Source organism: Chlamydotis macqueenii, chromosome Z (genome assembly GCF_036417535.1).
Source record: "Chlamydotis macqueenii isolate bChlMac1 chromosome Z, bChlMac1.mat, whole genome shotgun sequence".
Lineage (NCBI taxonomy): Eukaryota > Metazoa > Chordata > Aves > Otidiformes > Otididae > Chlamydotis > Chlamydotis macqueenii.
Genome location: NC_141593.1, coordinates 25,618,881 through 25,642,899, shown reverse-complemented (window position 1 = coordinate 25,642,899; position 24,019 = coordinate 25,618,881). Strand labels below are relative to the sequence as shown.

The 24,019-nt window shown below is 45.1% G+C and overlaps 1 protein-coding gene across 2 annotated transcripts; it reads right to left on the bottom strand.

Annotated features, from left to right (window-relative positions):
- Positions 1–1,033: 1,033 nt before the first annotated feature.
- GCNT4 (glucosaminyl (N-acetyl) transferase 4) lies at positions 1,034–22,128 on the bottom strand. Of its 2 annotated transcripts, XM_086770473.1 has the most exons (4): positions 22,035–22,128; positions 21,214–21,397; positions 17,742–17,949; positions 1,034–4,209 (listed from the first exon to the last, which is right to left on the bottom strand). In XM_086770473.1, the coding sequence occupies exon 4, from the start codon at positions 4,206–4,208 to the stop codon at positions 2,841–2,843; it is 1,368 nt and encodes a 455-aa protein (XP_086626599.1). In that variant the 5' UTR covers position 4,209; positions 17,742–17,949; positions 21,214–21,397; positions 22,035–22,128; the 3' UTR covers positions 1,034–2,840. The 2 variants fall into 2 exon arrangements, with proteins under 2 accessions (XP_086626599.1, XP_086626600.1); XM_086770474.1 differs by lacking the exon at positions 17,742–17,949.
- Between the last annotated feature and the right edge of the window lie 1,891 nt (positions 22,129–24,019).

The window sequence follows — 24,019 nt, the reverse complement described above, 5'->3', positions numbered from 1 at the left end:
TATTCTAATCACTTAACCATGACACAGGCACTGGTACGGCATCTACATTGCTGAATGCAAAGTCAAACACAGAGAGAAAATTATTGAAAAGTTAAGGAACTTCTACTTTGGGTGTTCTTTTTCCTGGAAACACTGGAAAATGTTGCCCCAGAACGCTGCAAAATCTTCCTTAGAGATCTGCAAGACACCCTGGGACAAATTTAGTGTCGATCTTGTCGTGAGAAGGAAGCTAAGCTAGATCATCTTCCAGCCTGAGTGATCCTATGGTTTGTGTGAGCTGCCTTTCTCCAAGCTTTAATAGCCTTTAAAGTTACCTTCAAAAAAACCAAAACCACCTTAAATTCCTTAAAAAAATCTGTACTTCATAAAGTTGCAGCTATGTCTGTACAACTTGTACTTCCTCAGGTAGCAAACCTACCGCTGTAATGGATGACGCTGCCTCACACTGCCATCTCCACATCCACTTCTTCACTACCTAGGAAGCATGAGTTCCCTTACTTCAAACTAGTTAAATTACAGGTATCATTCAACCCAATTCAGTTAAAGTACCACAAAGTTGCACGTTGATTAAAATTATGTACTTCAGTTAAGTTTAACATGCTGGTGGGTTATTGAAATATATGGTAGAGCAAACCAGTCAAACTAAAAACAAATGGAGATGTGTGTATATACATATATAAAGCCAGTTTAACTAAATAAAAATTTAAATGTATCATTAAACATCAATTTACATGTACAGAAGGCTGTGCCTTGGCCCTTTGGGATCCTAACATCCTTTTTTATTAACCTTTTTCCACATGGGAACTCTCTATTTTATATATAAGTACTAATGTTTGAATCTGTAAATATAATCTGTCAATATTTCATTTTCTACAAAGTGTCTCTATAAGTCACTATAAATAAAAAATCTACAAAGTGTCTACAAATCAAAGACAGGACAGACCTGGGCAGACCTGACAAGCCACTGAAGTAAGGCAACACACACTTTAAAAATAATCCTCATTTATTTCAGAAACAGTACATCAAAGAAATACTTGACCTATGTGTCCTCAGACTCCATAAATAGTCTGATAAGCAATTAGTACTGTGCGACCAAACCACAACACCCATAGGTCTCAAAGTGCTTAGCAAGATGATAGAACATTGTTGTTCCCATTTTACAGCTGGAACAGCTGAAACAGGAAACTCAGACAACTTGTCTGAGGTCTCACAGGAAATCAGTATCACAAGTGGCCAAAAAGGCTTGTGACTTCTGACTCTCAAACCCAATCTTAAGCCACAAATGACTTGACCATGACTAAATTTATAAATAAAAACTGAGACCAAAAAATGATCTGGTTCTTTTAACTCAAATAAACCCCAAAGATTTATCATGGGTATGAGACATGGTCATTATTGCAGCAATTTGTGGATCATTAAGACCAGATATCCCCAAGTCACTCATGGGAAAAGGCTCCTTATTAAAAGCGAGATGGGTAGAAAGAGGACAGCAGCATGGAGCAAGCTAGACCCCAGGATCCACTGGAACCAGCAAAACCAAACTTGTGGCAGAGAAACATTCCAGAGAAGCTCCCAAAACGCCAAGGGGCATGTTTGAGTTGCGAGAGTTTCTGCAGAGGCCCCTGCAGTAACAAACACTTCCCCCATGCTGTAGCATGGGGAGCCCAGCTGCGAGGAGGCTCCCGGGCCGCTTCGCTGCCAGGGGGCCTGGCAGGGCCACCGGAAGCAGAGGCTGTTGGAGAACAGTTGCTCTACAGCTGAACCAGGGCTTGCTCAGGCACCTGTCAGTCAGGGATCTTGGTGGCACAAGGCCACGAGACTTGCACAGAAAGACACTTCTACACAGGGATTTCATTTCTGCAATATGGTTATTCTTATGATTATCACTCCACTTCCTATGTCTTGCATTTCAATATAGCACCACATTGCTGAACACTAATTAGAAATAGCACTTGTTATCCGCTGTGTGTAGAGATACTGTTTCAAAAGGACTGGTATTTCACAGGAGGATATTTCTATGAGCAGAGATAGAAATGAAGATCGACTTCTTTTGGCATGGATATCTACTGTAAGGGGCTGCAGAGTCTGCCCTTAGGGCATGCTCATGTGCTGCCTTTGCAGAACAGCAGTGCATAATTCTGTTTTAATCAACCACCACCAATTTCACAGGCATGGCACAGCGCCTGAGCACACGCTTCACAGAAGGAAAAGCAACACACAGATGAGCTGGGAGAACAGAACAATGCTACGGACCATGCGGTATCTAAGTGTCTTCTTTCCTTCATATCACCCAGTCATATTAATATTGCAAAGATCTTTGTTAGCTCCCACAGATGGGAAGTTTGGTACTACAGCTGAGGCCACACGGCTCATTTGGTGTCATGATGATCTCTTGGTTTTGTCCATGAGCTGGGCACTTCCAGTTTTCCTGAGGTAGCAGATACAGAGGTCTTTGTTTCAAACCTTTAAGAAAAACAAAAGTGAAGGAAATGGGATAGGGAGACAGATGCATCGGAGTCTCTTAGGAAAGACGCAAACACACTTGATGTAAAACACATTTCCGAAATACTCCGTTGGGACACACAGCGCCAGAGCCTCCAAAAGCAAACCTTGGAATCACCCTGAAGAACAATTACAGGATTATTCTGGCAAATTGCAAAACAGTTCATCAGAGAGGCATGACTTTTCATAAATAAATGGCCAGGCACCTGGCCCAACAGGGCCCCAAACTTTATGCAGAACGGACGTTTTGCTCACTAACATCCTGCAGCAGGTCAAGGCCAAGAAACTGCTGGCGCTGTGCTGTAACAGTAGGTTAGACAGTAGGTAAGACAGTGCTGCTACAGCGAGGCATTAATAGAATTTATGTGCAGAAAGTATTTATCAGAGGACAAATATACCCACTCTTTCTGTTGTTCTGCTAGTTTTTCTGCCAAACATTTTACGAGGACAGGGTCCACTTTGGAGTCAAACTTGTTGGCGAACCAGTGCCCGTAGTTTAGAAGCCATCTTAATTCTGCGGCCCCATAGATGCAGACACTGCGAAGGTGAGTACCAGTGCAGGGAGGATACAAATGGTCTTCAAGATAATTCCATTTCACCAGACGAGTTTTGCTTTGCAGGTCTGTTATATCCTGGGCCAACCTTGGAACTTCCCCAGGGACCCCAGGAACACGCACAAGAGTGGCCCAGAAATGTTCATCCGGAGAGTATGTATCCCTTGACCACTCGAAAAAATCTTTTACAAGAGAGCTTTCAAGGGTATATTGAATAAACGCTCGGCTTAAAACAAAGTAGGCACTGCCTACAAATATCTCAATATTATGAGGTGGCGGATTCTTGGAAATGTTTGTTTTTACAGGCATCTGCATGTATTCATAAGGCACTTTCATAAGTTCATAGTGATAAGTAAATCGTTCTCTTTTGCTACTGCTTGGCTTTATAGTTTCCAGCATGTTTCCTCCACGGAGTTTCTTCAGTTCAGCGACCAACTCAAAATTTGACTTCAAAGGGAAATCTTGGCCACACAAATTAATAGCATATTTCCAGGGAACTGAAGAGCCCATCAAATCAGACAAACAATTTAAATCGGCTTGCAGGCGTGAAATGTGTGCATAGTCCACTGTCTCCAATTTTGATGCAATGAAAATATTGGGGAAACATTTAGCTAGATTGTTCATAGCAGATTTGAAATGTTTTGGTGCTTTTTGGTCATAATGGATGCAGTAAATATTTTGATGACTGTACAGTGAATGTATGAGCCTTTCTACCATTACTGCATCTTTGTGGACAACCAAAGAATAGGCAATTGGAAAACTCTCCTCTTCTGGAGAAACAGGTTTTAGGTGGTATTTCCTAAGTGAGCGATACCTGTGGCAATCACTTGTCACTGCTACAACATCTTCATCAGCTAAATCAATTATCTCTTTTCTTCTTATCTCTAAACTCTTGCCAATTTCATGGGGATCTTGTTCATATATAGATGAACAATTAATTTCATACTGGAACTCATTTCTAAGGTAGGAATACCTGTTTCTAACATAAGAAGAAGTGCTCAAGAAGCGCTCAACCAAATAAATGCCCTTAGAGGGAAAAATGTGTCTTTCAACATGGAGGAGCTTCAGCAGTGCAATCAGCCACCCTGTAACACACAGAATCAGGATCTTCCTTCGTGCAGGACACGTGTAGGGACACTTGCGCCTCTTCATTCTGCAAGACCATAAAGAGATGATGGTATTTTAAATCAGGAACAAAGCATAAGAGACAATTCCAGGTTCTAACAAAGACATGTGCACACTGGTCTGTCTAGAGCATAACCACCACTTCAGCAGGACAGGGCACTGGAAATATGAAGTTTCTTCTTAACCATCATGTTAATCCAGAGACAGATTTTACCACAATAATAGGCAAAGATTTCATTTTCCTGAAGGCAATAAACCAACTCGAATTTCAGACGACTTTCAGCTAAATAAGAGTGCTGGAACAAGACTCCCACTGTTTATTTTCCAAATCTTTTTTTAATTTCTTATGAGTCACAAACTGAAGTACAGCAACCCCTGCATTGGCAGAAACATGACTGTCCTCTAAGTGAGTAGGAAGGATTGTTTATTTTCCCCGAGTAACTCCAGGGGATTCAATGGGATCAGCAAGGGGATGTCTTGTGAGTCTGCAAAGAATGTATACTTAATGGTAGATATTAGTATTAAAAAAAAAAAAAGCACTAAACTGAAAGCTTTAGAATTCCGTCAAAGCATCCTCATTGTCTCTAACACTGGGGCTGGCCCATGAAGATGTCCAAGGGGAAATTAATTTCCTTCCCGTTCTCTCCCAACAGGGTCTGGCAAGCCCAAAGCCCTCCTTGTGTCGATTTCTTCTGGAAAACACTGCTAACCTGCCCTGAAAAAAAAGAGATGGATGAAAACATAGCACTTCCATCCACTGGAATGAGTATATAGTGTAACCCTGTGAAGGCAGGAGGGGTAGTAGTGAGCAATAGCGCATCTATCCTGTTCTCTGCCATGTGACACAACCTGGGATGCAACTGCAAAAACATACAGATGGCCTTGTTTTATGCAGCAGGGTATTTAATAACAGTCCTGTGTAGCCACTTAGCAACTGAGGTATTACCACAATGAAAGATAAATACAGCGATCCTCTTTCCACTTCACTTCACCAGCTGAGCGCAAACAGCATTGTTGCTACCTCTGAATTAAAATTAGACCAGAGTCCACTTCCAGGTGCAGCATTAAACTTAGCTCTACTTAGCTTAAACTAAGCTCTGCTTTGTCTCTCAATTAAACAGCTCCCAATATTTTCTTTTGAGAAGATGCTGTTCCAGAATGCTTCAGAGTGAACAAAATGGTGGGGCCACCAGAAGTGGCTCAGATGTCTGCAGGTCCCATGTATGCATGTAAAATTGGATATTGAGGTGCGCATGCAACACTTACTGCAAGACTAACTTGGGCATCTTTAGCATTCCCACCAATGTCAGGTCTTGCAAACTGTAACTTCAGTTAAGATTCAGCTTGTCAAGGCAGACCTTCTTCATTAGTCTGTTCTCCCTCACCTTCCCTTTCCTTGTGTCTTTCTCCTTCATATTTCTCTTTTGAGGGTGTCGTAGTTTAGCCCTGCTCAGGACCAAGCCATGCAGTCTCTTGCTCACTCCCCTCCAACCCTCCATTGGGACAGGGAAGTTATGGGTTGAGGTGGGAAAAAAAAAAAAAAGATAATTAACAGAAGAAAACAAAACAGAGATGGAAAACAATTACAGTACAAGAGCTCACAGCAAATCCTGAAGCCTGGTTTCCTCCCGAATAGCAGGAGGCTCCCTTCAGCACCCTCCTCACTATACACTGGGTGTGATGTCACATGAGATGGAGTAGCCAGTAGGACAATTTGGGTAAACTTATTCCAGCTGTTGGCTATTAGTAGCCTATCCCAGCTGTGTACCCCAGCCGTAGGGGCCACCACCTCCAGTTCCCCTCCCAGCACAGGTGAAAAGTAACTCTATTCTAGCCAGAAGCAGGACAGGGGCAACAGAAAGGAGAAGGAAATGCCACCTCCTTGTTTCACCTGGTTGTGCCGGGTGTAGACTGGGAAAGGCAGCCAGGTAAGCCAACACGTACCTGTTTTGTAGAAACCAGAGCTCAGCAGCTCTCTGCAAGTTTTACAGCCTCCAGGTATGCTAACAAAGCAGGAGAAAAAAAAAAAAAAAAGAGATCTATCTCCTCACAAAGACAAAAAAATCCCACCTTCCTCCTTAGCCAACAGGTGCTTTCCTTCACTTCTTTTCCAAACTATGCTTTCCTTCACTTCTTCTCCAAAGTAATCCCAGCTCAATGTCTAATACAGGTCTCCTCCTTACCTACTTCATTACTGTATCTGCATTCCTGGAGAAAAGTTCCTCTCTGTGAAGCCCACCCTGTGCCTCTGCCAGTGGTCTCCCTGGCTACCAAGGAAAACCTCTACCACAGGATCCCCTAAACAGGGATTGCCTTATCCAGGGACTGAGTCTTTCTTTCCTCTCTACCTCCTTCAAAAAGTCAAAAGAGAGACTGGACAAAGAAAAAGGAGGGGGGGAAAAAAGCATATCCTCCACTACTCCAGAAGCTTTGTATCTATGGTAGCCCTGGCTAGCTTCCATCCAGGGCCAAACATTCTGTTTCTAGGCAAAGTAATGAAAAAAAAACATCGTGCCACGCTTCTCTGCCTGAAACTACCAATCTAGACCACTGGAGCATGGTGGGTATGGAGTTAGACCAGGGCGTGCAAGAAATCACCTGGACAGCAGTGAGGACTCCCTCTTGGCAGCTGACAAGGAGAGGATCTACATTATCCACATTTAGCTCTCTGAACATTCCTATGGTTTTCAGCACTGCCAACCACAAAACACTATTGTGACATATAAAGACGTCATAGAAATTCAGAATACCATAGTGACATGATTCAAATTCCCTGTGGAAGAAGGAATTAAGGAGTACTGGTGAGAAATCTCAGCTCCTGCACCAAATCCTTGTTTACGGAGGATCTCCCCCAATCCTGGCCAGCATCTGGTCAGAGGAGAGCATCAGGAGTCAGCAATTACATACACAGCCCCATCTGTTTGTTGTTTTTTTTGAACTGTGTTTTGGTTTTTTTGTGGTTTTGGGTTTGGGGTTTGTTTTTGGTTTTGTTTTTTTTTTTTTCTGTTTTTTTTTGGTTTTGTTTTTTACAACACACACTATATTACCATGACCACAGTGGTCCAGACAAAATCAGGCCATGTGTGATCCCCATCACTCTAACATCTAAGCACTCTTAACATCTCTCCAGCAGTGCAGTACACCACTACCAGTATCCCACTGTCCCTCCTGCTCCATCCATATCACATTAAATTCCTACTCTCTTGTTGTCTCAGATGTACTCCACGGCCAAACTCGGTATGTCAGTACGAGAACAACAGCTTTGCTCTTTAGGCACATATCATTTGCCTCTAACCAGGATGAAGTCATTTTCTGCAAAACACTGGGATTTCTTGAGGAACAGTGTGAGATCAGGGAACAAAATCCATTGGGGCTAAAGGGCCATCACAAATCTCATCACGTTTTAATTCAAGTGAAAGACTCCTATTCCTTACCACAGGCAGCACTGAAAGCCCCACTCAGACACAGCAGTGCCCTGCACACGCAGTCCTCGCTGGAGGAGGAGGGAACAAACAACACCCGGAAGACAGGAACAGGCACCTAGAGCTACGTGAAGCACCTACTTGGGGTAGCACTGACCAGGTGCTACCTCTGGTTATCTTGCTCATGAGTAGTTTTTTTTCTCTCAGGTGCTACCATACTATATGCAGGACCAACTTTCCATCTTTTTTTTATACTAGGAAGGGAGCTTGCCATTGCCATCTGCCTTGTTTCACAAAACGTTTGCACTTTCTCTTCTACATACAAGACGACTCCTGAGGAAACTAATGGATACTGATCTCATCTTGTGGCCAACGCATGTGTAGGAGCTGGTCTATATACACATATACACAGCACCTAACCTGGTCAGGGCACTTATTGTCTGGAATGCAAAGTACTGAATGATTCAGAGAAGGTAAACTGGTGTTTTGATTTATCCTTTGCATCTGTAAAGGAAGGGTTGTTCAAAGAAAACAGACATACAAAAAATACAAGGGAAACACATTCGTGTTCTGTAACAAAACACGTAATTATAGCCTGTCGTGAGGTACCTGAAAGATCATGAGCTCAGCAGGATTCAGGAAGGAATTAGGCAATCAGCTGGCTATTGAGAGTTTCCAGAGTTACCATTGCCAATACATAAATAAGAATGGAAAGATAAATTCCGTGGAACCACGACATCAGGCAATTACCAGCTGCCAAGACTGCTGACGGGAAATTTTTACTAATAAAAATGTTTCTTGTGACCATCCCTCTGTTCTCAGAATCTGCTTTCATCTGCTCCTGGACCAGAAGAGAGATTGCTAGTTAGATCCACGATGGCAACATTTGTATCCCACCCAGAAAATGGCTGGGTTTTTCCCTAGTGTATTTCCACTGCGTTTTTGGTTTTTTGTTTTTTGTTTTTTTTTATTTTCCTCCCTGCAAGAAACTGGTTTGGGCAGCTTTACACTTTCAAACACTTAAAATAATTTGCTTTCTGCGACCGCACAAGCTGTGCAATGACACAAAAGGAAGAAAAAGGTGGTGCAAGAATTTCACACCCTCCTGAAAAAGTTCAGCAGATCAAGTACTTCTGCTCACTGAACTGCGTTGGCCTTAGTCAGCAGAATAAACCCTCCCAAGAGGACTGGGCAAAGGCTGAGCCATGCCACTCTCAAATTGAAACGCCCAGTCCTCGCCTCCAAAGCGCTCTCCAGTCAGGCTCAGCTGTCTGTGTCCACCTGAGGCAGTGATGCTGGGCCTGCAGAAGGACAAGAAAATACACAGCACTCTTCAAGTGGGAAGTGGAGCTCTGTTCCTTCCTCCGTGCTTCAATCCAGTGTGCACATCGTGTCTGTTGGGAGGCTGCAGAAGAATTCTGTGGCTCACACAACACTCATAAAACCCTATAAAACCCATAAAAGCAGAGGATAAGCTTTCTCCCCTGTGTGCTGAAAGTGTTGAAAGTTATGAACCGAACTACGGCCAGCTAGAAGTGCTGGAAGGAAGGCCAAGCTGAAGGAAAAAACATGCTAGAAAAGGCACATAAGGACATACACTAAAATTAGAACTTATTTTCTATTGACTTGCAGCAACTGAGGAAGACAGAGAGAACATGAAAATAAGAACAGAGGAAGCAGGAAGTAACATGTATTTGTTTATAGACAATCATGTATATATATTTTGGGTAACACAGCAAAGATTTGATCTGATCACAGGGGAATATCTGTAAAGGTCTGTTGCCTCAATAGTCAATTCCAGCTGCTGTAAGCCAGATGTGCACAAGTTTACCTTCCTGAGAAAAAATTGTTGTTCCTGCTTGCAAACTACTGAATCTTATTCTGGCAAACTCTAAACAGAAATGAACAGCCAGTGAAGCTGCAGAGTACCCAAAAGTGTGCAAACCCCTACAGCGAGCACATCACAAATGTGAAAAGCAGGGTTTGCTCCTGTACACCATCCACAGGCAACCTGCTTGGGTATATCACCCAAGCTCACACTGGAGCACTGTTACAGAGGTGAAAGTGAAGTGCACCTGCAAGGACCAGAGAAACAAATTGAACCAGTGGCTATTTCTCTTGGCTTTTACAATACAGATTACTATAACAACAGAGAAATGTTGAATTTCTACTGAAAGACTATAATTGCTTGAAATGTTAAATGCTTGCAAGGTGAAACCAAAGGAAAGGCTAATTAAAGGTAAATGAAAGCCTGCTTTTAGGATTCTTTTGAGAGAAAAAAAAAAAGTATTAAAACAATTCTAATTCTAGCTCCGCTGACTCATAACATTTCTACACACCACCAGGCACTTGCTGTGTGGACTTTTCTAAGCATGCCTTCAGGGTGTGCCTAGTCCAGATCCATTGTGAGCAAAGACTGCAGCACATCACACACGAACTTGACCAGGCACCTCTCTGTCAGAAAGAAGCGACCCCAGCAGCACCCCACTGCTCCCCATGCCGACCCCAGCGCAGCCTGGGCTCCAGGACTCTGCTCTGGGCCATAGCACTTCTGTACAGGTCCTCCCCGAGTCATACAGCCCTTTCACAAACCCTGGCTTCCAGGGAAATCCTCCTCTCCTCTCTCTGCACCACTCTTTTGCTCAGCCTCCCAGATTTTATCCTCTCCATGCTGGCCAAGAACAAACACCTACATTTGTGTCAGTCTTATTAACAGACCCATTATCAGTTTGTTACATCAAAATTTAATCCACGGTAATTCATCTGAAGATTTCCATTGGATAAAACTGTGTTTCCTTTGTGGCTAGCACCGTAATGCAAGACGCAAAAAAAATTTTTTTAAATGTGGAAAGTGGCTTTCCCTTCACAGCTGCTGCTCCCATTTGGAGGGCAAGCATCTATTCCCCAAGTGCCAGGTGCAGCTCTTAGCCTCTCAAAAAGCACAGCCTCAGCTGCAAAGATTGCTGTGTTGAAGGTTTTTTTTTATTCATAAAGCCTGACACACTGCTCAGGATTCAATCACAAAACAAAAATGGGTGAAGTCGTTGGGAGGAGGAGGAAATCCTCTCCCCAGGTGTTCGGGCTTCAGTGGGAGCGCAAGCACGGTAGCTGAGGACCAGTCCAGCTAAAAGCTTCCACTCATGAACCGCAGGCACTAATTACAACTGTGCTGCTAACACCAGATACAACCTGGCTGGAAACCCTGAACATCCTGCTCTGTAAGCCATGCGAACAAACATGTGCTTTTGCATTTCACCGGTACTCCCAAAAAACAACTCCGTTGCCTCAAGGCAATGTATTTCTTTCTAACTCAAAATAAACATTTCCTGTTTCAGGATTTTTTCTTTAAACTGAACTGAAAAAAGTTCCAAAAGAAATCCAATTTTGAATGGGAACAAAATATCAGACATGCCAATAATCCATGTTGGCTTGTTTCATAGTTTAGCTTTTTTGTTTCATCAAAATTAAGCAGAATTAGACCAACATTTGCTTCTTCATTTGCATTTTTCATAATAAAAAAAGCTGTTGCACCATTCTCTTCTGTAAGAATTTGTAAAGAGTGGCAATTCCGGCCTCCAAAGCAGAGCCTAAGAGTGATGATCTGCCTGCCTAAAAAGCTTTTCCACAGTTTCACCTGAATACTGTGGAATTTTTGTCACATTCTGCTCTAAACGCACCGGCTAAGGCCACTGTGCACTGTCACAGAGGTAGCAAGGTCATTGCAAGTGAAGCTTGTAAGTCTCCAACGCTAAAGAATATTATTTACAACTGCTTAGCATTGGTTGCTGTCTTTGCAACCGCTTAGCATTAGTTACCAGGCTCACCAAAGCCTTAGGCTGGAAGCTGTCAACTCTCACCTCCATACACTAAAATAATGCTGAACTTTTACTGTGTTACAAAAAGAAAGAAGACCCTGAAACCAGTGCAAACCAGAATACAAGGCAGCTACAATCGCAGAAGCTGCAACTTGACGAGACAAGAACAATCAACAGAGACAGAGAAGTAATCCGATCAGGTGTGAGAAGCTCCCAGACCAGGAACCACCACTGGACCAAAAAGCACATGAAAGATGTGTGAAGAGCACGTGAGGGATAGGTGCACAGACTGTAAGGGTATAATTGCCCAGGGATTTCTTTGTTTGAGGTCCCTCTCCAGAGGCACCCAGCTCAAACTGCTTTTTCCCAGTTGTACTATCTGGATACATTTTTTTTTTCAAGCAGATTCAGTGCTTGAGACTCTGCTATGGGAAACCTAGGGTTTGAACTGTGGGGATAATACCAGACACCCAGACAGGTGAACTACTTTAACACCTATATTATTTAATTTGTATTATTTATAGCTGCATAACATCAAACAGGTAGGATGCTGCAGAAACAACACCAGTCAGTGTAAGCCTGATTTAAATTAGCTTTGAGTGTGCCTGCCTGAAGTTTCACTGTATTAACCAAATCACTGCAAAATTGCATCTTCTTGGTGCTACACAGACATACAAATCATCACAGTTCAGCTGGTGACCTGCATATCTGAGGTAGCATAGGATACCTCCTACCAGCCCAGCATCTCTTCCCTGGAGGAAGTAGACCATGCATACACAAAGAGAAGTGGGGAGAAGTCGTGTCCACCTTTCTGTAAGCTCATGGCCCTGGAAAAAAAAATAAGAGCTGCTGATGCTGTCTGTTGGAGGAACAGAACAGTCAGATATTAACAGGCTAAGCCTGTATATTGTATGAGATGTGGTGGTTCGAATTTCTGCTCTGAAAAGCCTCCCGTGAGCATGCAAATTAATGACATTTTTTAAAATGTGTACACCCATTCCTTCAGAGTAAAAGAAAGTTTAAAGCACCATTCCTACTGAGAAACCATATAACCACACTGTCATGCATTATTTCATAGAATCACAGAATGGTTTGGATTGGAAGGGACCTTCAAGGGTTATCTAGTCCAGCATTTCCACTGGACTGTGTCTGGTTGTCCCAAAACATCTAGGAAAATTTTACACAAGGGAGCAGTACTTAATGTGATTGAATTACTCAGAGTACTTCTGGATTTGGCCTTGAAGAAAACCAGCAGAGAACTTCTTCTGTATCCTGGCTGGTGTACCACACATGTGAAACCCACTTTGCTCAATGTTTGTCAAATCTGAGGTCCCTCCACAGGTGGTAGAAAGATAGAGGGAACTGCCAAGGACCATTGGTTTGTCCCAGAGCATGGGCTGTGAGAGGGCTGGATGAAGTATCCGCAGGGAAGTCACTGCCCCAACAAACAGGAGCCAGGACAAAATCCCAGCTTCTGTGCCAGCACTGCAAGCTTCGCTAGCTCCACTTGCAAGGGCACAGCCTTGGTGCACCTCCCATGGGAAGCATTCTGGGGGTTGACGGCATTGCACGTGACCCTGATCCTCTATCAGCAACACGCCAGCAACTCCTCCGCCCTAGAGCAGTGCTTGGGAGTGACGGAGGAAAGCCAGCCTGGAAGCTGCCCCAGCAGGCACAAGCCTGAGCCAACCCGGAGAACCAAGCTCCTGCTCTGATTGACCTCCAATGGCTCATATCCACCAGAGTTACAACAGCTTCAGTTCTCTTTGAGGCTGCCCCTCTAGAAAGGGTTAAGGAGGAATTCGAACAATCCAGAGAAATGGGCAGGTTCCCTTCAGCAGTGAAACTAGCAGGCTTTGAACTCGAACTGCCTCTCTGAAGGCCTGTTTCCACTTCATTAAGATCCTAATGATTTACATATGGAGAGCTGTGGTTCCTGAGAGAGCCCAGGGCTTTCCTGCTGCTCCTCACACTATTATTTCTGCTGTTTCCATAAACCCTATGCACCCAGAGCAACAGCAACTCCCAGCCTGTGCAACTCAGCAATGCCAATGTCATTCTCGCACAGGAGGAGTCTGCAACTCCCTTCACCCTGAGCAGGAACAAACGACTGACTCTCACGCTCCTCTTGCTCTGCAGAGCAAGTTTCACCTGCAGTCCTCACAGTCAACCGCCTCCTGCATCCCTGAATCAGCAGTACAGTTCAGAAAACACGAAAACTGACTGTCTCGTGGCAAAAAAAAAAAAAAAAAAAAAAGATAGCGGACCCTCAGCCCTAGCCACTCCAGAAGCCTCTGTTCCTATTTCACAAATGACTCGTCTATGACTATTGGAAACATCCTTCTTGGGAATAAAGCAGTTTCCAAAAGACTGTTCCTTTAAAGTAACAGCTGCATTATTCAAGGTAATTTTTCTTTCAGTTAAAAGTCAAAGACCTGTCGGTATTTACATTTTAACATCTTTTTTAACATCTTAAACATTTTAACATCTCTTTTCTCCTTCTCCCCATCTAGAAAAATCTCCCGTGGGCCAAACTCAACGACGAAAAACAGTGAAGGTTCACACAAGCTACTTTTGATAACTATTTGATAACCATTTGTAACTAAAAAGTACCCAATTAAGAGTTTGCTTTAATGGATCCATAAAGGGCAAATGTGTCATTGGTCTCATCAAAATCTATGGTCTTCTTCCAACCTTTCCTGTGCACTGCAGAGGTGCTCCCAGTTTGTCTGTCTTCAGATCACTCTGCTTTATTAACAGCTCGTTGACCACTTTGTTTGGGACTAGAAGGAATTCTGCAACTCCCCAGCACTTCATTCCCTTTCCTCATTGTGTCTTTTCTGATGTAGCCTGTGATCCACTAAATGCCACCGCTTCATTGGTTAAGGGCAGAAGCTGCCAGGTGTATCTACAGAGCCTGCAAGCTCCCTGGATGCTGCCTGATGGGTAGAGCTGTCACAAACTGCCCAAGTCCACCACAAGAAGCCCCTGGTGGGGCCAAGATGCACCAAAAGTCTCCTCCCAGGAGTACAGAAACCCTGCTTTGAAGGTTGGGTTTTGTCCAGGGAAGCTGGAGAGATCTCTGCTCAGAGCAGGCTGGCCCCATGGAGGGGGAAAGGTGCTCCGGACAGCACTGAAACCGACAGGGTCAGCAGCAGGACACGCAGGCAGGTCTATCTGAGGAAGCCTGTAACCTGTTTGCCTGCAACAACCAACGCATCGCAACCCTCCTGAGGAACACAAGGTACGTATCAGACAATGCCCACCAGCCCCTCTGCTCTGCCCTCTGTCAGTCCTTCCTGAAGGACCTGTGCAGTGAGTAAGTGAAAGTCCAAGCTCAACCATCACCTACACTGAGCTACAGAAAAAGAAAAGCCATGATCTCCCTTAACGTGTAGCCCTATCGAATTTACACCACTACTTTTCTACTTCAGCATTACCCATCAGAGTGGTCTGTGACTCTCTACTGTTGGCTACAGATGCCACAAATTATTTTTGATGTCATGTCTGACAGCCAGCTGGTGGTAACTGTCTCCTTATCTGCTGTCATGTCAGCTTGGGAGTAGCTGACTAGGCCATGGAGTGGCAAGACACATTAGCTGCTACCAGAATAAGGATTTGTGGAAAATTTGGTGGTGAGCATGCAGTGCTCTCTCCTCAGAGGATGTGAAATACATAGTGCTTGCTGTTGTGAGGCAACCTGGTTTCGTGTTTGCTACAGAGCAAGAGCTAAGTGAAAAGGTCAAGTCTGAATGCAAGTCTGTGGAAGGAGAGGAAATGGAGAAAGTGGATGCAGAGTACCAGGAGTGCTCCTATTCCACCATGTTGTTCTCTCTCTCTGCCCTTCTGCCGACGCACAGCGCAAACCAGGATCCTTGCTTATCACTTCGGTTGAAAAAATAAAAAGGGAATAGGTGCGGAGGGGGAATAGAGAAGGAGCAGCAGACAGAGGTTGGGAAATGATGAAAGAGGAAAATGGAGAGAAGGATCAGTCAGGGCAAGTGCTTTCATGTAGGTAGCATAATAAGAACAACAACAAAATCAAACAGAGCAGCAAAACAGGTGTTTTCTCTGACTTGCTACACCCCCATACCTCAAAGGCTTCTGAGGCAAAACCGCTGTTTACACCTTTCCTTGGAAACCAGGTCACACTGTGTTTCAGCAACCAATGCCATTACCATATAATAGCAGGAACTATGGGAACAATTCCCTCTCCTCCAGGCAAAAACACTTTGGGAAGAGTTTTCCCTGATAAAATATCTCTGTTTGCTTAATACACACCCGCTGGCACAGCAATGCAAACTTTGTCAAGTTGTTTGCATGCCCAGTGTTGCAGAAAGATGCAGTCAGTTCCTTCTGGTCTCCCCTCTACTCTATGCAAATCAAGTCACTTGATGAGTCTCTCAGGAAAGTAGAGGGGATGATGCTCTGGGAAGCTGGGGAAGGAGAAAAGTAATGATGTGCTTTGCTAAGCAATTAATTTATTAATTTTTTTTTAGTAAACTGTCTGAATTAAACTTTTAACTCTACTTGATTATTTAATGCTGCTAGCTGGGAAAGTTAATTTATTAATGAGCTAGTATTTCCTGCTGCTAGCTGGTTATTTCTATCACAAAATTATCTATTCATAGGGATCATGGAGCTTCTGTGGGCATACTTTTTATTAGCATTAAATCTAGACCTGTTGATTATATAAAGTTTGTCAGTTTTCCACCCACTTTCCCTGCCCTGCAGCCTCAGACTTCAGCCTATGCCCCTGTAACACAGCAGCACCCACTATCACCTTCGTTCCACACAGCTCACGCCCTTGTTTTGGCCTGCCCGATTAAAAAATTAGATTTCCTCTAAAAGATGGACAGCTAAAGAGCTAAGTAATGGCAATTACTTACATGCTGGCTTATGGACCTCAAATTGCAAGGTTTGAGATGTGGAAAAATACGCTGTTACTTTTAGACCCAAGCCTAATTAAATAAAATAAGCCTGCCAATTTTAAGACCCTGGAGACTTAAAACAACACAGTGCCTCAAGGAACAACAACAACAAAAATCTACAGTTTACCACAGCCTGATTTGTGTTTCTGGAAGAGGAAAGAAAGCTTCTCACCAAATACACGGGAAACGCAGGTTCAGCAAAGATTTGGCTGTTATGGGTATCACGTAGGACTTTGTCCTTGTGCTAAACACAAGGACTCTTTATTGCGTGGGATACACAGGTCTGTGTTTCCTAACAGAACCTGCTGTGCTGACAGCCAAGTGGTTCTGCTTGTCTGCCTGACACTCAGTCCCAACTCTCTTTGTATTCCTTAGAAAAGTCTGGATGCTCTTTTCTGGTTGCCTCCAGTACATCAGTGATCCTCATAATCGCAGTAAAACATCTAACATTAATTCCTGTGAGTCCACATCCCAGAGACATGTGGAGGTAAGAGAGGTCTGCATCTCTGCTGTCTGGCCAGGAAAAGAGGCAAGAAGCTTCTGCAGGGTCATGCAAGAAGGCAGAAGCACAAAAGAAAAGTGAACCTGGCTCCTCTGCACCCCCAACTAATCTGAACTGCTTTGCCATAACTTTTGATGGAAGCTGTTCTGGTAGCGGCCTGAAAAGAAAAATCTCTCATCAAATCCCTTGGTACATCCCAAACTATTCTGTCCTGCCAGTCAGAGGATCTGCAGCCCTGTTAAAGCAAGGAAGTCTTTAGAAAGCCCAGGGATAGTCAGCTGTGGAAATTCTCAAGCCTGATTGCTTATACATTGAGTATTTAAATTCTCTGACTTTAAGAGATGGGAGTATCCACATTTGCCAAGGACTTAATGCACCATAAAGGCAAGAGTCAAGATAAAAATTTTAAAAAATATTAATGAATTATTTTTTAAAAACCCAAACCCCAGTAAATAGAGTTTACTCACTTCAAATTTGAGTTTAACAGCTTCGCTCCAACTCATACCAGAGTTTAAAATACCACTACTACCATGGTGGAGAGAGGGTTAACCTTTACCCCCAAACTACTGCATAACATAAAAATCAGACCCAAAGGGCCAGAACTTGTGTACATTGGCAAGGAGCAGCATGGTAAAAGAGGGTGGAAGTTTCCTGTCAGACAGGGAGGCAGGAGAAACTGCACTGCGCTGCAGAAAAGCTCCCATTAACACCGCAAAATATTTCTCCATTTCCTTTGCCTCTCCACCAAGCTGCTTGCAGGCTCTTGTCTGCGAGGAGCCCCTCCTGAAAATCACCCCTTGGAGGCAACTGCCCCCGTGTTGAGGTCTTCACCGCCAAAGTCACAGCTTGCCACATCAGCAAGATCATTTTAAGGAGAGCTGTACACCTACCTCCTGGACTTTGCTGCGGTCTCTTTCCCTTGCAGAGCTCTTTAGGATGCTCTGTCCCAGAAGATCGACACGGGCACTGCTGGCTCAGTGGTTAAACAAAGGCTCAGTGTCTGCTCCATCCTGCCGGTGCCTGCAGCCTTCAAGTTTTATCGGTGTTTCAAGCGCGTGTGAAGTCGGATGTACAGAAGTAGCAGGGATAACATTATTGCTTGCAAAGATTAAGAAAGAAAAGCGTAAAATGTTAGCTGAAAAACGGTGAGTATGGAGGCTTTGTGTGACACACTGTGGAAGCCATTATCTGTATAATAAGCATATATTTTTGTTTACTCACATAGCATTTCTAAGGACCAAGAAGACGGGGAAAGAAAACACCATAAAAAGAAGTGATCACATCAAAGCAACCTAATTTCCTTCTGCGGCAGAGTGAAGAGGACTTGGGAAGCAGCAGGAAAGCGTCCGGAAGTGACGAGTCTCTGTCAAAAGCCTCATCGAGTTCAAGACTCGCATGGTACTTCAGGTACTGAGACTTAAGGTTTTAGAGGCCTTGCTCCCCCCACAGGTAAAATAGCTCCACCATCGAGCCAACACCAGAAATTTGGGCTACTGGTATGACCCCCCCGAGTCCTGGTGTTACTTTCTGAAACTCTGTTTAGACTTGATGATCTGCATTGCGAGTTTACCCATACATAAGTACCTCATATGATATACAATGTCTTTTATGCGGCAAGAAATATATTTTTGTGCATTATACCAAGCTTTGTGTGTGTAATGGTTACAAAGAAATTTGAGGAACTAAACATTGTACTCTTTGTGTGTACCACAAGCAAATACCACAGCATTTTCCTCAAGGAAAGCACAGCAGCAGTACTCCTAAGGCATATGTAGCATTCTCCTCCTCTCCATCCACATTTCCACCGAAGTATTGTGCACCCCAACCTCCTCTGCATCAGCAGCCTTCCAGCTCATACAGATTTATACACTGCACATCTCTGTACGACAGAGCTTATTATTTGCATGCTGATCTCCAGTGTGGCAGGAGCAGGCTGAATTTCATAAGCTCCAAAGGAAGCCTGGGTGCTGCAGACCCACCAAAGCCTGTGGTCCTGCCTTAGCTTGATGGACTTACCACGGCAAATTCATACAGTCAGAACAGTTCCCAAATTCCCTGATTAGTATTTGGCACTCCCTGTGTGCCTAAGACACAATGTGGCCTGACAGTAGCTAGGTCAACTTTACCCGTTTTCAGTGTGATGGGGGCGGGGGGTACAGCGGGCAATGGCTTCAAATGTTATTAATAGATTAAAAAATTAAGAACACAGAAATGCAGACATTATGGGAATCTCCTGTGAGATAAAAGGTCCCAGCACATGTGAAACTGGAAAAGGTCTGCAGACGGCTGTGCATCTTTTGCATAAGGTTTAGGGTGTTGACTTGTCCTTGCCTGGAAAGCAAGTATGCAGAAAGACCCTCCCATCAAACAACAATGCACCACAAAAATGCATACAGGCCAACTGCACTCCGCAACATCAATCCAAAAGGAAAAGGTCTTTGATTCGCACCAGGGAATCCTGCTCAGGGCAGCAGCTAGCTTCCTGATGCACCATGCAAGCCACATTGCGGTTGGACAATACAACAGAGGGTAAGGATGTGTGGGTCTCAGAGGGGGTGGTAGGTCCCCTGTCCTCTGCCTAATGATGCATCTGTCTGGGCATGACCTGAGTAGAGAACTCCTCCTTCTTCACAATTGACCCTCTTGTTCTCAAAGCAGACGGACCTGCATGTCACGCTTGGTCACATTGCAAATCCTGTGGAAGCCTTCTTCATTTTTAACTTTTTCAGCAAGAGGTCTGACGAGGCTTGATTTGTTGACAGTTACACAGAACTCACCTCCCTTGCTGGATTCAGCACCCTGCAGTTGATGCTGCAGACAGAGCTCTTTGTGACTCATCTGCTGTGTCTCTTAGTTTCTTTATTGATATTTCCTGGGAGACCTCAAAAGCTGGAGTCATCGTATGACTCCTGATGTCCTTCTGTAGCTGTAATAGCTATGCAAACACCAGAAGATCCTGCTAGAGTTCTCTTAAGCATCATCTGTTAGGGGGACCAAATTCACCTCATAAGCACACATCAGGACAGCCCACGCTCTTCACTCACTTCCTACCTGAAGTCACTTTGTTGCCTATGTACACAGTAACCGCGAGGACTAATGGCTGAGCACCTCAGCACCTCTCTGGTGCTCTGCTCCTAGCTCTGACCAACAGCTAATGCATTTCTGAAATACCTGCAATTTCCTAAAATTTTTCTGCTGAAGTCTGAAAACGCTCTGCTTCCATCCTGTTAGTGGGCATAAATCTTCTTGAAATCCTACTGTACCTTGTGGACACCTGCTGAGACCCTCAGACATATCTGGCCAGGCTAAACAGCTGCCCAGCTGACAGATCCGCATGATCAACAACCTCTGGACTTACCTGCTTGTTATCAAACAACGTTTCAACATTTTCTGGGCTTCACTGAATCCTACACATCACCACTCACTAGTTTCTTTATACCTAATGATAGCACACAGCTTTGACCACTTGTGCTTTTTGAATTTTACCTTTGCTTAATTCTTTCCAGCTCACCTGGACTACTTTTGAAGAATTTCAGAGATCTAGTCTCAGCCACCAAGGCATTTTTAAGATGATCACGGATAGCCTGTTGGCTGACTAGAATAATTTGCACATACCAGGCCAGAAAATAGCTTGCACAGTACAGGTTAACATCCCCAAAATCTACAGAACTCAGTACACAAGCAGTTTTCAGTGTCTGGTCCCCTTTCCTACACCCCCAGTGTAATCCCAGCAGAAGCATTGTGCCAACACAAGCAATTCAAACCGGAATATACCCCTTATCACCATTACTACTTTTCAGAAAGTTGCAGTCCTTAAGAATTGCTCATTTATATGAATCATGTGCCAAAACACATTAGCCAGGCTTGTTAGTGATCTTGAAGTGACTTTACAGCTGGGCAGCGTACAGAAAAATACACAAGAACTGGACCTAAACTTATCAGTATCAGGTATATAAGACCAAATCAGATATCGATATCAGTCATAGCTAGTTGAAGATGTCCCTGCTCCTTGCAGGGGGGTTGGACTAGGTGACCTTTAAAGGTCCCTTTCAACCCAAACCATTCTATGGTTCTATTCTATATAAGACCAAAACCCACAAATACGGTAGCATTTAACTTCCCTTTATAGGACCATCTCAAAAAAGCTACATGCATGGAAGAACAGGCATCAGATCACATCACATCCATAGGGCACATCCAGCCCAGGATGTTGTCTCAGAGTACCCAAAAGCAGATGCTTGGAAAGAGGAGAAAGAGCAGGAGAACAAGTACTCTCCAACATCTTCTCCACATGTTCTTTCGGTTTCTCTTCCCTTACAGCTCAGCAGTTTCCAAAGCCAGGGGTCACAACTTTCTACTTACCATGAAACTTTGATTTCTTCCATCCAGTTGCTTTTGAACCCACATAAGTTTTCTGACATCCAGTAGAATTGAGGGGGAACAAAACACTCCACAGCTGATCTGAATGTTGCGTAAAAATCCCCTTTTTCTTACTTGTTTTCAATCTTTTGCCTTTCAGCGTCACTCAAGTGTTGTGGTTCTTGGTCTGAAAGAGAGCAAGCAGATCTTTCCTGTTCACCGCCTCCACTCCAGTTAAGAGTTTATCTACCATTTCTGCCCCTCAGCTGCTTTCCTCCCAGGTTATCAAATGCAAAAAGATAACTATTAAGGAAGTTTATTTATTTTAAAAGGTTACTATTAAGGAAATTTGCATAACTCAAAACAAAACAGGCCGCTTTATGGACCAGATTTTTGGAACAAGTCAGAGGATATTGAATAGAGCAGATACAGTGATTTTTTTTTCTGACAGTTCCTTGCTGTTCTGTTCGGTTTTGTTTCCTCACGAGGAAAAATAGCCTCTTTCCATGCTAAATAAATAACTAAGAAACACAGCTACAGACTAACACGTACGTTTTGAGCAATTTACTGAGACACATTGGAAAAAAAAAAAAAAAAGCCACGAGAGACTTCAGCCAACATCACCACAGACCCAGTTCCTGTTACCAAACCACACGTTGGGCTGCTGTAACTGTTGCTCCTCAAGAGCAGCAGCAGCCGGGCGGACCTGCTGCCGGCAGGTGTGTGCCCCGACTGGGATCGCCCGCAGCCTGGCAGCCGCTGCCTCCTTCTGTTCACCAGACGTAAAAATCTCCCCGTAATCAACTTTTAAGACGCTTTCTTACCGGAGCTCCCCGGCAGCACCACCGACACCGAGCCTCCTTCTTCTTCTCCGGCCGCCGCCGCCGCCGCCACCAGCGCCGCGCCCGGCGCCGCTGCGCCCCCGCGGAGCCAGGCAGCTGCCGCTGCCGCTCCCTTCCTCTTCCTCCTCCTGCCTCCTCCTGCCTCCTGCGCCCCAAACTCCACCGCCGCGGCCGAACCTCTAAGTTCTCGCCGCCGGGAGGAGGCGGGAGCCTCCGCCCCGACCCCAGCGCGCTGCTCCGCGCAGAAAGTTCCGGCCCTGCTCCGCCGGCCGGGCCCGGCTCCGCCGCCGCCGGGCACTCACCGGAGCGGAGCGCGGCCGTCCCGGGCCGGCAGAGGAGCGGCGGTGTGCAAGTGCGTGCGTGTGATGTGTGTGCACGGACACGTGTGCGGCGCGGCGCTCCATGGTGCGCAGGGAAAGACGGGCCGCCGCCCCGCAACCCGGTGGGCAGGAGGCGGAGGAGGAGGCGGGGGAAGCAGCGGCGAGGTCCCCGGCAGAGGAGCGGGCGCGGCTGCCGCTTCCCAGGAGCTGGCAGCTGGGCTCGGAAGGACCCTGGAGCCTCCCCATCGTTGCCCCCCCCACCCCTCTCCCCCGCAAACGCGGCGCGGACCGGTCCCGCCGCTGCCCCCGAGGATGCGGGGCGGCCTAGGGGCGGGGAGCGCGGGTCTGTCGCGTGGCTTCGCGAACGCTGGGGCGGGGGGGAGCCCCTCGGGGTTGGGAGGTGAGGTGAGGGTGGTGACAAGACGGGGCCGGGCAGGACTCCTTGCCCTCCCCCTCGGGGCCGCGGTGGCCGCTCCGCGGAACCCATCTGTCTTTAAACCTCTGCTAAGAGTGAAATAAGTGCCGCCCTTGCACCCGAATATTGCAGTTCCCCGACGATTTCCAGGCCAAAGCGGGTGCTTCAGGGTCAGGCTGAGCTCGTCAGCTCTGCTCTCCGAGGACCTGCATGCCTGCTGCACGGGGTCGGTGGGAAATTTGGCAGAGGCCGCCGGGAGCATCTGCCGTAGCGCAGACCTTGCGACTGGGCACGGCTGAGGCAGCTCGGCTGAAGGCTGCTAATTGCTTAAGCCACCGTAACCGAGTTACGCGTAACCGCACGCCCGAGCTCCTTCCACAAAAACGTCGGGTGAAATCCACAGGAGGCAGCTGCTGGAGAACTCACCTGTGCGTTACTCTGCTAGAATAATGTTGGTGCAAGCGGTAAAACTTTTTCCTGGATGTGAAGCCAAAGCCTTAGCAAGAAGCATCACTCCCCCAACAAATAACAACAGAAAAACCAACCCCAAAAAACATATATATATATATATATATGAAAAACTTAAAGAGTTCTTTGATCTTTTCCATCTTTGAAATGTTTTACTCCCTTCCCGTGTCATGTTTAAGCTTTTTTTTTCTTGTTATGGCCAGAAACTTACTAATTCTAACTGAATCATCTGTATGATTTCCTACTGACCGGTTACTTGACTACTGGTGACCAGAAAAGGGGCCTGAATCTCATGTATGTAGCTGTGTTCTCTCAATAAACAGGGTGTTTTTCCACAATTAACATTAAAGTTTGAAAACCAGAAAAAACGTATTTGCCAATTGCAACTGCACCAAGAACTTATCCGAATTCCTATAGCAACATTATTCTGGTATTGTTTTTGCCTCCCCGCCTTCTCAGTTGCACTTCCACCACCAAAACCCAAGATGTATTTGCGCCTTACGGCACGTTAAACACCTTTCCAAAGGCCGCCTTCATTCCCACGGTTCTCTTACCGGCTATAGTTCAGCTTTGCCTGGCAGGAAGGTGCAATGTTTTGTGTTTATCCTCTGCCTAGAGTGAATTTAGCTCTATCCACATATTTGTCTTTATTTCTTTTCTGTTCTCCCTGTGTCTCCCTTGCTTATACCTCTTCATAACCTCTGGCCTTGTGTTATTCAGGAGGTCAGCTTATCACACTGGTCCCTGCTGGCCTTAAAACCTAT

Coding starts and splice junctions, on each gene's coding strand:
- GCNT4 (XM_086770473.1), bottom strand. CDS start 4,208: ATGAAGAGGCGCAAGTGTCCCTACACGTGTCCTGCACGAAGGAAGATC.